The following is a 17,242-nucleotide window of genomic DNA, read 5'->3' as shown; positions in this document are numbered from 1 at the left end:
GTCAATTCAATGCATGTTGTGCTATTAAAATTGAAGGTACATATATGCATTTAAAAATCGCTCCGGCCTTCGAAATTAAATTATTATTATTATTTTTTTTTTTTTTTGTATTGTCTACCAATTAAAAAAGTATTAGTTTTACAAATCAAATGTCTCTAATTTTAACTAATATGAGCAAATATAACCCCTGTATAGAATTCTGAGAAAAGAAGGAGACAGTCTTAATTTTTTCATTTATTAGCCGGAACGATCTTAAATTGAAACTTTTGCTGATATTGATATATTATCCTAGTTATAATAGAAATTCCGGGTATTAATATTATTTATTTTTCATCAATTTTTTTTTAATTATTGAATTTTCCTCAAGAATTATTGTGAATTAACACTGTATTTTTTGTAGCTCATTCCCAATCCTAAACAAAGAACTGGACAGTGGATAAGTTCTAGTTATCCAGAAAAAGAATGGAATGACGAGGAATGTAAAATAGCAGGAGCAGAATACTTTGTTCATAATTGGATGTCTCCCGTTCTTTTCAACGATGCTCTAAAAAAAGTTCCTTCGAATGCAGTCACGATAGAAATTGGACCTCATTTTCTACTGCAATCTATACTTAAAAGAGTCATTGGTGCTGATGCTTCTTACATAGGGCTTATGAAACGAAATGAGGAAAATAACGTAATATTCTTAATGCAGTCACTGGGAAGGTAAGGGCACTTTCATTTCTTCTAAAATTTATCATCTGAATTCATAAATGAGTGCTAGAGTATTCCAGCTATTTTTTAACCTTTTAATTTGTGCAGAGGATGACTTAATATAAATAAAACATAGGGCTTTTCCCATCTCTTTCAGTACTGTACCGAAATTTCGGAAGTCTCAGTATCCTACTAGCCACTGTTTGTCGCCGCTAGCACTATACTGTTAAAACTACAGGTTGCATTTGACACCTTTCAAGGGTGAAACGCTTGTAGCTCCTGCGACACCCAATAGAGAAGCGAAATTTCACCCTTTACTTATGTGAAAAACTGATACCCTTAACCCAACGTGCACCAATGGTAAAAAGATGAAACCCTTGGAGAGAAAAATGGCACCATCTCTGTTTCCTGTTGCTGATCCTCCCCCCCCCCCCCTCCCTCAATGTTGTGTGCATTTTCGGATCCAATTGCGTGTATTATTTTTTGTTTTTGTTAAAAAAAAACAAAGCCTTGGTACTTTTTTCACATTGAATTCAGTTCTGAAAATGATTAAAACTTGTAATTTAAGGCATTTGATCACATTTGAATTTTCCAACATATAGTTTAAAAGTGTTCACGACTTTAATTTTTCTCTTCGTGCAGTAATGCTTCGTAAGTATGTTATTGACATTTACTGCAGCACGATTGGTACCGAAAATGAAGAGCACTGTTAAAACCAGGAGTGCCTCAGGGGTAGATATTTCACCCTAGGGTGAAAAAAACGGTGCCTCAGGGTGCAACGGAGGCTAGAAAGTGTCGTTAAGGTGCTTTTGGTTCCTCAGTGGGTGAATGACGTTAACAAAAGTGCTAAATGACCATTCAATAGGAGGGCTACTCGCTTGCGCATGCGCTCTGAAATATCGTCCAACGACAACATCAATTTCAATGACGGACGAAGGAAGTTGCAAAGAAATTTACTTTCACATTGAATGAAGTAGAAAACTGAAAATTTCGTGGAATAATCTTCGAAATCTCGTGTAAGTAAATGCATTTGATCATATTGTAGCTCTTATGGCTTTTGAACATATTTAAATGTGTTTAAAGTATGTTGACAACTGCTTATTTTTCCGGTTACCTTATTAAACATTTAATGTCTTGCCATTTATATCCTGCAAAACCGTTACCTCTAAAACTATCTATCAGTACTATCTTGAACAACAACAACATTAAAAATAAAAACGTTTAAATCAGCTGATAGTTGAATAACTAATTCCGGAATAAAAAACGCATCAATGTGAGCAGATATACCAAATGTCTACTTCCTTCTCAATGAAGTAACTACGTAGAGGAAACGAACAGAGAAGCAAAGGCGGGGGAAAAAACGGTTTAAAAAGAAATCTCTCTCAGTGTATCTTATAGCATAAGGATACTCAAATGTCGAATCCTATAATAAGTATGGATATGTTACTCTCCATTAAAATTTTAAACGTTTATGAAACGCTTTTATTTTCCCATGATTCTAATGTTACTTAATATTTCTGGTTGTTCCGGCAATTGATTGATAAATACCTACCCTCTTCATTTTCGGTACGGACCATGCTGTAGTAGATATCAACAACCTATTATTTACTGAGGAATCCAAGTGGATATAAGAAAGTAGTGCACGAACAGATAAATTAAAGTCATGAACACTTCTAAACTATGTTGGAAAGTCTGAAATGTGATCAAATGTCTTAAATTACAAATTTTAATATCAGAACTTAGTTCAATGTGAAAAATGTGTCAAAACTTCGTATATGTAAATCAAAATAAATAAAACACAATTGTATTCAAAAACGCACGCATCATGGGTAGGGCTCGACCGATGGCATTTTTTGGCCGATGGGCCGATGCCGATTGTTGGCCGATTGTTCAAAGATGGCCGATGGCCGATGGCCGATTGTTTTCCTCCAAATGGCCGATTGCCGATGGCCGATGGCCGATGTCGTTGGCCGATGGCAAAAAAAAAAAAAAAATCAAACAGAAATAAATTGATAAGATTGTCAGGGATTTAAAGGATCATTGATTCATTTCACTTTACTTCCTTTCTACGAATAAGGAATTGTAATCACAAAAAAAATAAATAAATAAATAAATAAATAAATAAAGTCAGATTTCGACCTGAATTTCTATTTTACGATCACCCAATTTATACTTCACAAGTTTTTTCGGCACATCTGTACATATATATGTACCTAAGAACATATAAATAACCGAACTACCCATTTTGAACTCCTCCTCAGTTAATTATCGCAAATTCTCTTGTAATGTCTTCATGCGCGTAAATTTGTGTCACTCAAAAACGTTATGAAATAGTAAGTTGAAAATTCATACGTACGTAGTATGATTTAAAAGTTCGAGGACAAGTTGTATAAAACCTTTGGCTCACGCTTTGGCCCCAACCTCGGCCTCATTTTTTTAGTACAGAACCGCTACCACCAACGCCTAGGAAGAGTTTCTAAATCTACTTCAGTACTTATAAAAAACAAATTCAAAAGTCCCTTTGATTTCCGAATTATGTCACCATTCAAAACGTCTTTAATCAATTTCTTAAATTAATGCTCTAAATTCTTTCTAAACAATAGATAAAGTTTGAAAAAAAATCTCCAATTTCATGAATGGTGTTACTTTAAACAACTCAGACGTATAACTGGAGTTTAATTTCAGAAATTGAGGGAGTGGGAGAAGGGGCACGCAAGTGTTCTCGAAAATTCAAAAAATAGTTGTAAAAATAGAGTTCAAAATAATCATAAACATTGAGCAGAAAAACTCTTTCAAAACTTGCACCCGAGTTTGTTTTGACGTGCAGTGGCGGATTTAAAATATAGCAAATGTCGCAATTGTGCGAGAGGGCCCATAACCATAGGGGCACCGTAGGAGTTACAAAAATGCTTATGATAAATATTTTGAAACTTCTGTGATAGAGAAATAATGTCCCAAAATGTATTTCGACATGCCCCAGACTTGTAGCTCCGCCGAAGCGATACTGAAAAGACTGCATTACTGTGATTCATATTACAAATATCGAAAAATTAAAAATTACCGTCGGTTCAACGGAAATCTCACAAAATGAAACGAAATCGGTTTCGCCATCTCATATTTGTTTCCATGGTCTCCAATTCGGCAATATATCAACAAGTGATCGTCAGTCTGAGACGCTATATTAGTTTTGCATTGAAATAAGTAATTAATAGCCACAAAAAATGAGTAAACAGCCTTTTCGGAACACCCGATTGAAAACAAAAAGGGAAGTGCACAACTGGAACGTACGCACACCTCACATGCGAAAATTTATCCTCCCTTAGCTTACCATTTTTGAGTTATGACTTATGAGAGATACATACGTACATCCAGCGGCGAGAAACAACGCAATAATCAACTTGTTTGGTACCTGAATGCAGTATTAAAACCTCTTTCAGGGGGGACTAAAATAGAAATTCATACTGAAATTTAAGTAAACAATTTTATATGAAAACAATAACTCCCTTTACCTTGTATTGAAAAGTAAAACAGCCAGGGTCCTTTTTTTTCTTCAAAAACATCGCCAATTCCATCGGCTTTTCGATGTTTTTTAAGGCCGATGGGCCGATGTTTCCCGCAAGTTAGCATCGGCCGCCGATGCCGATGCCGATGGCTAAATTGTTGAACCATCGGTCGAGTCCTAATCATGGGGGGGGGGGGGGGATTGCTATAGGAAGCAATAAAGCTGCCATTTTTCTCACCTAGGGTCTTTCATCTCCGGTGCACGTTGGGTGAAGAGAGGCAGTTTTTCACCCTAGCTAAGGGTGCAATTTCGGCTCTCTAATGGGTGCCGCTGGTGAACAAGCGTTTCATCCCTGAAAGGTGCCAAATGCAACCTGTAGTTTTAACAGTTTAGGTGTTTATAAGTCATTTACAGGAACAATAAGTACTCAGTTATATTGCAATCATGGAAAAATATAATCGTTTCATAAACGTTCAAAATTTTAATCAAGAGTAACGTATTAATACGTATGTATATATGATTCGACATTTGAATATCCTTTACCGAAGACAAATAAGCATTTTTTTTTTAATGTGAAGTTTGTCGACAGATTAAAAATCAAAACATATTTTTTAACGATTTATTCATTCTAACTGGTGCCAATTACTATGGGTGTTACCCTAGTCAATGTACTTTGAAACACTTTTAAATATATTTAAAAACCTTAAAAGCTACACTTTGATCTAATGATCCCAGTACTTACGCGAGATTTCGAAGATTAATCCCAGAAATGTTCAGTTTTAATCATATTTTGCTCTTCATTCAATGTAAAGTGCATCTTCGTAGCAACTTCCTTCGTCTGCCATTAGATTGGTTGAACTATAACAGAGCGCATGCGCAAACGAGTCACACAGCTATTGAGTAGTCTTTTGGCACATTTATTAGCATCGTTCACCCTGTGAGGAGTCAAAAGGCATCTTTAGCGTATTTCCTAGCCTCCATTGCAACCCGAGACACCGCATTTTCACACAAGGTTGAAAGTTTGCACCCAGTCAGCACCTTTGGTTCTAACAGTCTCCGCACACTGCTAGCTTCGTCTCTAACCCAGAAATTGTAGATTTTAATGCTTTTACCCCTAGATGTGCTAAAACATCCTGGGTGTCCGGCCTTTTAAGGTTTACAGAGGACAGACAGGGCGGAAGGACTTTTTCCCTGGACGTCCTGTGTCCAACGGTAGAAGTATTGATCGGGTATACATTCAATCTGCAGAAGATAGGATTACAGACACACAGACAGATGCACGCAGATTTTAATTATACAGATTAACCAATTAAAATTCTGCATTTTTTCATACTGAATACCAAGTGTGGTTGGTGTGGTCCCCTTTGGAACATTCGAATGCAACCAAACGGGGAGGTGATGCACAACTAGACCCCACCAGAAGTCTACGTACCAAATTTCAACTTTCTAGGACACACTGTTTTTGAGTTATGCGAGACACATACGCACATACTTACGTACATACACACGTCACGAGAAAACTCGTTTTAATTAGTTCCAGGATCGTCAAAATGGATATTTCGGGTGTTTATACGTTCTTAGGCATATATCCGACGTGTTGTCGGGTTGTAAAAAAATTCAATATTCATTCGGGGGCGAGCCTCTCAAATTGACCAATGATCAATGTCTACAAAATTTGCAGGTTTGAGTCTACCCACTTGATGATAGAAAAAAAATTGTTCTCTAAGATTTTTTTTGGTTTATAGCTTTTTGTGTGAAACCCCCTAAAGTACTCAAAAAATGGCAAAAGGTGATACTTCGGTAGTTGCAGAAATAAGTTTTTCTCAGCTCCTATAGGAGCTAGAATGTCCTACTAGGAGTCATTTTAAAGCTCTTTTAATAGTCTTGGTCAAAAAAATCTAAAAAAACTATTTTTTTTCTATCATCACGTGGGTAAACTCAAACCTGTAAATTTTGTAGAAATCTACGATGGGTCAATTTCAGAGATTCGTTGATTTGGCGTGGAATGACCCATCTATTGCGAATCATCTTTCTTATTGTGGCTTTAATAAAGCTATTTTTATTCACACAAAAAAATGACGAAAATTATCCCCCTTGAAGCGATTGGCACCAAAATGAACCAACGCTTATTTTACGTACAAGTGCACATTTATCCCGAGTTTAATCCAAAACTAAGCATTACTTCTTGAGATGTAGCACTCGAAATGAGCAAAAAACAACGTTTGATTTAACTCCCCCTTTTGAGCTATTGGCTCTAAAATTGAATCAACTTCTGTACCTGTTAGAGCATCATATTGACAAAATTTTGTTTGATTCCGCTTGTTATATTTTGAGGAACAGCAGGCTCGCTTAGCTAAAGAAATGTTAATTTGCTCCACCCCCATGGAGAAATTTGCTCTAAATACTAATGGGCACACGTTCACAAGAAAACATATGTTTACCAAATTTCGTTCGATTTCAAGCTGTAGTTTTTGCTGTAGAACAGCCACAAAAAAAAAAAAATAAATAAATAAAAAAAAAAAACGGTTACACTTATACAGGCAGGCAGACAGACATTTTTCAAAAATGGTGGAAATGGACTCAGCATATCTAAAAACGTTCAAATCCGTCAAAGTTCGAAAATTTGCGCAAACCCAATTCATTTTTCTATACTCGTATTAGATATAGAAAAAAATGAGAAGCTTTTATCGAAAAAAGTAAAAGAGATACTACAGAATTTACATATACTGTTTTATCTCTTTGACTTTCTGCTACACATCAGATGAAAAGTCAATGCCTCTTCTCTTTAATCCTCTCAAAAAGAAAAAAAAATGTTAATTTCATCAAAGTCATTTGCTCTAGGAATTTTTTAATCAATAAGTGTGAACAATAACTATGATTCTAAGACATTTCTTTGTTGATATGGGCTATAATATTTTTCTTGCCGGACAATGTATGTTTTTGCTTTAATAGATAGATTCTGTTTTAAACTTAGGCTTTACGCTGATGGACTGAATCCTAAAATTGAGAAACTATACCCAGCAGTAAAAATCCCTATTCCAAGAGGTATACCAATGATTTCTGATGTCATAAAATGGAACTATTCTCAGAAATGGTACGTACCTAAGTGGATTGCTGCTACAAGTGAATATTCACACAGTTTTGACCTTGAAGGCACAGATAGTTATCTGATGGACCATTGCATAAATGGAAAAGTTTTATTTCCTGCTACAGGTTATGTAGTCCTTGCATGGAAAGCACTGGCTGCCAAGATAAATCGACCGTTTGGCGAAGTTCCTTTTATAATTGAAAACTTCAAGATTCACAGAACTACTATGCTTAGCCAATCGGGTAAGTTTTTTTTTTTTTTTTTGTTCATTCTTTTGAAATGCGTGCACGTGTTTAAAAATGGATTTAGTCTCTTTTTGTTCTTAGAACATGTTAGTTGTGGGTTTTTTAAAATAGTTGAAGCAATTAGGTCTTTTTAATTACTAAGTATTTTTTTGAATAAAAAAGCAATAAACGATCCACTAAGCGACATAATTAAATAAGCGACAAGTTAATAATTTAAAAAAGGCGTTAAGAATTTGATGTGCATTTGATCTTTATATTTTCCCAATTGAAATACATTTTCCCTACGAAAAATTTTATTTTTGATTATGTTCTAAGGGTTTTTTTCTCTCCAAATTTTTGAAGTATTGTTCATTTACTCGTGTAAAAATAAAGATTTTGATTGAAAAGTAACAAGTTCCTTTTCGCCCATTTCCCATCAGTTTTACGTATTTTTTATTTAAAGACTATTTTTTAGCTTACATTATCAGTCATAATCCTACGTTTTGCTTCCGGTTTTTAAATGTTGCGTGAAACAAATGAAAAGTAATAGTAATTATAAGTTTAAAATACTTCGGCCTTTTTATTTTTGCCAAAAATGTATAAATGTATTATCAATTCATTTAACGAAACAGTTTCAAGGCTGAACTTAAGCAAGCATATATTTTTATGCTTTTTTTTAAGTTTTCTTTTTTTACTACAGGGTCTGGTGGGGTAAAGTGGTCGTAAAATCGTAGGTTTTCCAATTAGGTGGAAAATAATTACAATTAATTCTTTAAACACTTCAACTTTTTTTGTTATTTTACATTGCATTATTAAAGATCACGGTACATTGAATTTGCGGAAAAAATATTGATTTAAGTAGTTTTAAAACATTTTCTTTTCGCTATGTATTTATGACCACTTTACCCCATGGGGTGGGGGAAAGTGGTCATAGCATGGGGTAAAGTGGTCATAGTTAAAAATAAAAGCAAAACCATTATAAACAACTCTAATATTTGTATATTTCGGTTATTTGTATAGTTACAAGTATATGCACAAGTATATGCGTGTAGACTCGAGTATATACGTGTCGTGTAAACATAAGTAAACACGTTTACATTTGAGTGGATACATGTATGCATCAGATACATGCATGCACGTGCCTACTCAAGTATATACGTGCATACACGAGTATATAAGCATGTATACGTGATTACCTACAGAAGTATATACGTGTTACATGTATATACTTGTCACGTGTATGTAAGAGTATATACGCGTATAAACGAACATCATATGAGCGTATGCACTTGTGTCTCGAGTATACGCGTGTATGGTAGACGTATATACGCAAATATATGTGTGCATACATACATTACATACATGTACGGGTACACACGAGTTAATTCGTGCGTCTTTGAACGTATATATATGGAAGCACGAGTACATACGTATATGTGCGTGTAAACACGATTATATACCTGTATAGACGTATATACGTACATTTACATGCATACACCAGTAAATGTATGTATACACGAGTATATACGCTTGCATACATATATGCTTACAGAGTGAATCCAAGCTCTTGGGAAATAATCTAAGGGGTGGGAGAGGGAAGGGTAAGAAGCAAAGAATCGTAAGGAGCTTAAGGTCGCTGATGCGCTACATGCGCACATAGCCGGAAACTAATGGATGCAAAACAGGTCACAACCTTGTTGCACAAACATAATTTTACCAACATTTTAGCTTTAAGAAATATTTAGAGCAGTTGTTAAAAGTTATGGCTTGTACTGCTGTAGGCAGGTAAAGGGCAATAACTACCAATTTTTCAATTTCATTTTTTTTTTTTTTTTTTTGTCATCTACTGTACGTTATCTTTATTGTACAAGCTCGCTCTTTTGGTTTCCGCTGAAAAAAAGGCGCGAAAAAGACGTCAAATTCCAGCATTTCCCTAGTGTTAGTATTGAATCCAAAAACGCGTTTCTTCAAATACCTCGAAAACTTATTTCTGCAGACACTGCCGTTTACCTGCACACGGCAGTGTAGTAGCTCTAATACACTCATCGCAACAAAGGCACGGCGATTGATGAAAGTATTTTTAAAGTTTCGTTGTTGTAACAGAGCGATTTGTGATTGCCGCGCATGTGAAAAACAGCTAGAGGCCGCAAATTCCATCAATCGCTTTAAAACTTTCTTAGGAACTAAAATGTTGTGTAAAATTGTCTTTGTGTAATAAATTTGTGACCTGTTTTGCATCCATCCGTTTCTGGCATTGCGTTCATGTAGCGCGTCAGCATTGTGTTTGTGATCATATGTTCCTTATGTGAGTCTTACTTCTTATCCTCCCCTCTAACACCTTTTAATAATTTGCTCAAGAGTTTAAACTTACTCTGTATATTTTTTATATCAAATACTTGTATGTAAGTTGTGGTATGTATGTGTCTACTCGAGTACGTACGTTTATATACGTGTCTACTTGAGTATATAAGTGTTCGTATCTATACGAGTATAAGCGAGCATATACGTGTATAGTCGAATGTATATTTGTATAGATAAAAAATACCGTGCAGATTGATACCCATATACGTATTTATCGGTGCATTTAATGTGAATACGTCTGTATACGTGCTAACACAAGTATATATACGTATGCTTACGCATATACTCGTATATTTAACCCAGTTTATTGTAAAAATAACATATATTAACTGATATTAATATTTAATTATTTTCTGCCTTATATTTAAAGATTGAGGGACATTTGGAGAGCAATGTTCATTAAGCCTAATATTATGACCACTTTACCCCATCTTACTCAAATTGTTCTAAAAAATATATAAACTATAGATTCAGATAACTGCTAATGAGTAAGAAGTTTCGAGACATGTAGGAAGCTTCCTGTGCAGTCCATTTGTACATCATTCTAACTAATAAAATTTCCCAAGGAAGTTAAATCAGGTGTTTAGATTTTTTAAAGTTTTTATATTCACAGAAAAATTTTTTTAACCAAATAAAATTTTGCCAGTTGTAAAATTTCGCATTCAAAATGTAGTTTCTAACTGCCCTACTGTTAAAATAAAATTTTCACATTCATTCAAAATTTATTTCCAAGCTATAGCCATTTATTTGACGCATGACCACTTCCTCCCACCAGACCCTAATTACTTGAAAAAAATTGCTTATGAATTGGAGCATACAGACCAGCAATGCTGAAAAAATAATAATTAAAAAAAAAAGTTATTATCTCTACAACACATTTGGTTTAAAAATAAAAGTCCATACATTTTTTTTTTCTTTCTTTCTTTACTTTTTTAAAAATAATGATGGGTAACAAGAAAATACGTTTGAACTTTCAAAAATTTCCACCTCAAATAAATGTTTAAACCAAAAATTTTAAAATAAAATACAGTCGAGAACCGACTTACACGAGGGATGCGTTCCAAGACTCCTCGTGTAAGTTGAAATTTCGCGTTGTGGAAAAATATATGCATACAATTTTTTTAAAGCATACCAAATACTTTTAGGCACTAATAAACTTATAAACACCTCAAACTGCTCTAAAGCATTCCTTAACCATTAGGGTCTGGTGGGGGAAAGTGGTCAATGGGGTAAAGTGGTCATGCGTCAAATAAATGGCTATAGCTTGGAAATGAATGTTTGAATGAATGTGAAAATTTTATTTTAGAGTAAGGCAGTTAGAAACTACATTTTGAATACAATATTTTACAACTGGCAAAATTTTATTCGGTAAAAAAAATGTTTTGCGTGAACATGAAAAATTTAAAAATCTAAACACCTATTTTAACATCCTTGGGAAATTTTGTTTGTTAAAATTAGGAACAGATTGACTGTACAGGAAGCTTCCTACATGTCTCAAGAACTCTTACTCATTAGCAGTTAGCTGAATCTATTTTAGATAATTTTTTAGAGCAATTTAAGTAAGATGGGGTAAAGTGGTCATAATATTAGGCTTAACGAATATTGTTCTTCTAATGTCACTTAATCTTTAGGTATGAGGCAGATACAAATGAAATATTAATTTTATTTAATATGTATTGTTTTTACAGTAAACGGGGTTAAATACACGAGTATATGCGTATATATACTCGTGTAGACATGTACATAGACATATTCACATATATGCGCCAATAAATACCTATATGGGTATCTGCAAGTATTTTTTATCCATACAGCTATACGTTCTACTATACACGTATATGCTCGCTTACACTCGTAAACACGTATATATAAAAACACTTATGTACTCAGGTAGACACGTCTATACGCGTATGTACTCGAGTAGACACTTACATACAAGCATATGATATAAAAGTATATAGGGTGATTTTGTAGTAAGTTACCGCCCTAAGTCAGGGCTAAGGCAGAAATACATAAAATACACCACCAGCTCTTCGCCACCAGCTCATGTGATTCCTATTCCGGGATGATGAGTGCTAAAAAGCACGAAACTGATGGAATAACTGAGCTGGTGGTGTATTTTAAGTATATAGGGTAAGTTTACATTCTTGAGCAAATTTATTAAAAGGTGTTAGAGGAGAGGATAAGAAGTAAGAATCAATAAGGAACATATGGTCACAAACACAATGCTGACGCGCTACATGCACGCAAAGTGAGAAATTGATGGATGCAAAAGAAGTCACAAATTTATATATATATATATATATATATATATATATATATATATATATATATATATATATATATATATATATATATATATATATATATATATATATATATATATATATATATGTTACACAAATACAATTTTACACAACATTTTAGGACTTAAGAAAGTTTTAAAGCGATTGATGAAATTTGCGGCCTTGAGCTGTAATACACGCGTTGCATTCACAGATCCCTCTCTGTTGCAATAACGAGACTTTTGAAAAACTTTCATCAGCCGCTGCGCCTTTGTTGCGTAGCGTGTATTAGAGCTACTACAGACCGAAACTTTCAACAACTGCTCTAAATATTTCTTAAAAACTAAAATGTTACGTAAAATCACCTTTGAGCAACAAATTTGCTGCCTGCTTTGCATCCATCAGTTTCTGGCTTTGTGTGCATGTAGCGCGTCAGTGATTATAACTTCCTTATGATTCTTTGCTTCTTATCCTCCCCTCTCACACCCCTTTGATTTTTGTCCAAGAGCTTAGATTCACTCTGTAAGCCGACATGTATATCAGCGTATATTCTCGTGTATACATACATGTACTGGTGTATACACGTAAATGTACGTATATACGTCTATACAGCTATATAATCGTGTTTACACGTATACATGTGTATATACTTGTGCTTCTATATTATATATACGTGAGTAGACACGTACCAAAGACGCACTGGATGTATCCACGAATTAACTCGTGTATACCCGTATATGTATGTATGTACACTTACATATGCATATATACGTCTACTATACACATATATACTCAAGTATGCACGTATTTTCTCGAGATACAAGTGCATACGCGCATATGATGTTCGTTTATACGCGTATATACTCGTATATACACGTGACACGTACATATATGTGGCACGTATATACATGTGACACCTACGTACTCATGTAGACATGTATACACTCCTGTAGGTAATCACGTATACATGCTTATTACTCGTATATACACGTATATGCTTGAGTAGGCACGTGCATGAATGTATCTGATTTATACATGTATCTACTCATATAGGAACGTGTTTACTCGTGTATAACACGACATGTATATATTCTTGTATATACGCATGTACTCGGGAATATACTTGTAACTATAAAAACAACTGAAATATACAAGTATTAGGGTTCTTTATAATGGTTTTGCATCTATTTTTAACTATGACCACTTTACCCCATGCTATGACCACTTTCCCCCACCCCATGGGGTAAAGTGGTCATAAAAACATAGGGAAAAGAAAGTTCTATAAAACTAATAAAATCAATATTTCTCTTCCTAAAATTTAATGTACCGTGTTCTTTAATAATACAATGTAAAAAAACAACAAAAAAAGTTGAAGTTTTTAAAGAATTTGTTGCATTTATTTTCCACCAAAGTTGAAAACCTACGATTTTATGACCACTTTACCCCACCAGACCCTACAGTTTCTTCCATAAAGAACTGAACTTTTACTGTATTTAAAAAATAAAAAACTATTATTCATCATGAAATACTTAAGATGCACAAAATGAATGACCAATGGGAATAAAAGATATAAAATAAAACAACACGGTACGCACTGCATGCAGTAAAATTAAAATGATGCACAAAATAGTACTGTACAGTAGATACAGTAACAAAATTTACGAGTTAAAAAATGAGGATACTAGTGATGATTTATGCTCCAAGATCAGATCGTTATTCTTATCTAATACATTTTTAAATACGCTTCACTTTTTATTTAAAACGTTTCAATTTGTGGCTACATCTCCTGTACCTGATCATTTTATTAATCCACAATGAAAGAGCGCGCGTAGCTTCCATTTTCATAATTTTTACTTTGCTAGACTGCTCTGCAAGCTTCAATATTGAAACTAAGTTCTAAACGTTTACGGACATATTTTTGTTTTGACTTTTAATTGTACATATGGAAGATTCACTCATTCTTATTGTCGCGCTACCTTCGACGTTTTGTAATTGTTCAAGCATATCGAGAATCTTAGTCTTTTTAAATTTTTTATCAGAAACTTTCTTTTTCTTCACATTTTCAAACTTTAGATGAAGGTGACACAAAGGTGCCATTATGGTTATTTGATGCACTAGACTAGTTTGGAGTGAGAACTTTGGCGGTCAGTGATGCTCAAAGGGACGTATTAACATTCACGAAATCAATATTTAGTAGCCAATAACGAAGCTGATACTTCCTTCTAAAAAAATTCATGTTGTGGACGAAAAATTCGCGTTAGCTCTAAAATTCGTTACTTGTGAAAAATTCGCGTTATAGCCATTTCGCGTAAGTAGGATCGCGTTGTAGCGGGAGTCGACTGTATAAAAATGTTTTTTTAATTCTAAAGACTATTTCTATAAGCTTGGTCTACTTTTAGACCAAGACCTTTTCAAGACCTTTTTTCTTTGAGACTATTTCTATAAGACTATTTCTACAAGTTTGACTATTCTCTATAAGCTTGGTTTATGCACTATAAAGTATGAAATAAAATAAGTTCAGTCAAGCCCGCTTATTAAAATATTGGTTAAAAGAATATCCCGCCTGATGTAATATATTTTCAATGTACTAAACCGTTGTTATCTATTATTTTAATACCGTAAATAGAATATCCCGCTCATTAGAATAATGTTTCGTGGAAAATTTGATATTCCATTAAGCGGGTTCGACTGTACAGTGGAATGAAAAAAACGAAATTGAGAACTATGTAAAGTCTGTACGCGGAAATGTTGCCCCTTACCAAGACTATTTGTCATACAAAATTTCAGTTAATTAAAAAAATATCTTTAGTTGTCCATTTGACTTTGAATTTTAAGTAATTAGCCTGATTTTTCACCAAACTGGCGAAAGTGGAATGATAAAATATAATTACTTCTCATGTGAAACTTCAAATGTTTGTAATGAAACTCTTGATAAATTAATACTCAATATATAGTTAGATGAATGACCTAGGCTATGGCAAACTTGCTTTCAAACGTGCATTAAGCACGCTAATCGCACACGCTCCGCCGGCGCATTTTCTTTGCTTTCACTGCTATCAACTGCGTTCTTTGTTCTAGTTGGTTCAAAGAACAATCTTTTAAAGTAGTTTACTTAGTTTGAATTATTACAAAGCATTAAAATATTACTTCAAATGTAAAAGAAGACGCTGTTTTTACGTATAAAAAAACTTGAAAGGAAAAAATAAGCAACTATAAGTCAAGATTTTTCCTCAGCATCTTAAATAAGAATTAAACTTTCAAATGAAGCATAGGGTGGACTCCGATAGATCAGCGTCAAATCTTATCAATGCTGTTTTAAAAGATAAATGAGTTTTGTAAGACCTCATCTTTAGTATGCTGTTCAACTTTAGTGTCCTTATCTGAAGAACGATATTTCTTCATTGTAGAGAGCTCGAAGAAAGGCGTATAGGCTGCAAGCGTGAGTCAAATAGGACACGATTCAGTTGCTTAAATTTATCAATGTGAAAGATGTTAATGAGTGTTAAATTTTTACACATAGAAAACAGGAAAAGGGGTCATTGTTTCTAGTGATTCAAATCTCATACTAATCTGAAAATTTGGAAAAATTATTACTTTAGTAGGGTTGTGGGCACTTGGAACAATTTATCGGAAGTGGCTGTAATGAGTAAGAAGATAGATAGCTTTAAGAGGCCCATTGATCTTCATTGAGGCCTAATAAAGTAACATGGAAACTGTCTAGCTGGACCCACAGCGTCTGATCGTCACATTCGTATTTGTATTTTAATAATTACCAAAGAAGATTCCTCTAAATAGGTTTATCGTTGCAAAATCAGAATGAAAAGAAGAAAAATATTCATTGACTTAAAAAGAAAAATGATGAATAACTCATCTCATAAGAATTTTCTGTACCTAGACGGTCGAAGAAGCAATATTTTGATTTAAATTAAGAAATGAAAAAATAAAGCTAGAAAGACAACAGAAGACCAAGTTGTTTTGCTCAATAACTTAAATCAAAGAATGAAATCCTTGTCACTCCTATGTCTGGTAGCTCTCATAACATTAAAATGAGCATATTAACTTTTTGAAAGAAAAATATTGATGTTTTTAAGTTACGCGCTGTACGTCAAGTGCGTACAGTGATCAATACAGGTTTTAACAGTGGAGGCGTAAGGGAAATTGAGATTTCTATTGGACGTTCTTTACACTGGTTTATTTATGAATTTCAGTTAAAGTAATTACAATTACCTCATCTACTGCAGTATTTGAATGTAAATAACCGCTAGGTAAAAATTGTTTAGAAATTGGGAAAAAACCAGAGTCCTGTGAAAATATGGCTGTAGTTAACTTTTAAAAAGTATAAGTATTTTTGGCTGAGTAGCGCCTGATGAACTTAGTACGGAACTTAGCATGTCTACAAAATGTGAAATGTAACTTCAAAAGAAAATATTTCATTCTGCTTGTTAAGAAAGAATACAGTCATTGTAGAAAGTTAACGACAACAAATGGAACTTTCGGTTATATATTTCGAGAAAATGCCCCTCGGAGAACGTGAAAGTTTCAACAGAATATGCTGTAGATATATGCTGTAGGGGAAGGTTGCCGTCAAAGGACCAATTCCATGACTAGTCCGCGAAGATATTTCCCGTACCAGAGTTTGTGCAGAGACGTAACCAGTTTTAGTAGGGGAAATCGGAGCAGGTTTTCGCGCTTTTTTTTTAAACTAGTTTTTATATTTTTTATTTATTTACCTAAGTTTGAAAACACTATACTACACCATTCAGAGAAACCTTGGCTACAACATGGAATTACTTACATCAAGTAATTAAGTTTTGTTTTACAGAAAAATAGTTTTAAGTGTTGATATGTCACGTGCGAAAATGTGCCCCGTGACCGGGGCAAGTTTTCGCATGCACTTATATCAATATAATTTAGAAAATCAAACAAAATATTTTCAAGGTAGGTTATTTATTGATTTTCAGTAAATATTGAAAAAAAAACTCATCACCAAATTGGCTACTTAATAATTTTAATACATGTAGGACTGTTAAAAACACTAAACGTCATTGTCACTGTCACAATTAATGCATACAAAGAACATAGGGTTTTC

At 33.9% G+C, this 17,242-nt stretch overlaps 1 protein-coding gene across 1 annotated transcript in view; it reads left to right on the top strand.

The window, feature by feature from the left end:
• Positions 1-17,242, top strand: part of LOC129226734 (fatty acid synthase-like) — a 271,075-nt gene that overhangs the window by 87,135 nt on the left and 166,698 nt on the right. The window contains exons 10-11 of the mRNA XM_054861363.1: positions 401-705; positions 7,170-7,525. Of these exons, the coding sequence (XP_054717338.1) occupies positions 401-705; positions 7,170-7,525 (661 nt within the window). The remainder of the gene's footprint in view (positions 1-400; positions 706-7,169; positions 7,526-17,242) is intronic.

Source organism: Uloborus diversus, chromosome 7 (genome assembly GCF_026930045.1).
Source record: "Uloborus diversus isolate 005 chromosome 7, Udiv.v.3.1, whole genome shotgun sequence".
NCBI lineage: Eukaryota > Metazoa > Arthropoda > Arachnida > Araneae > Uloboridae > Uloborus > Uloborus diversus.
The sequence above is the reverse complement of the archived record's forward strand: the minus strand, read 5'-3'. Positions and strand labels throughout refer to the sequence as shown.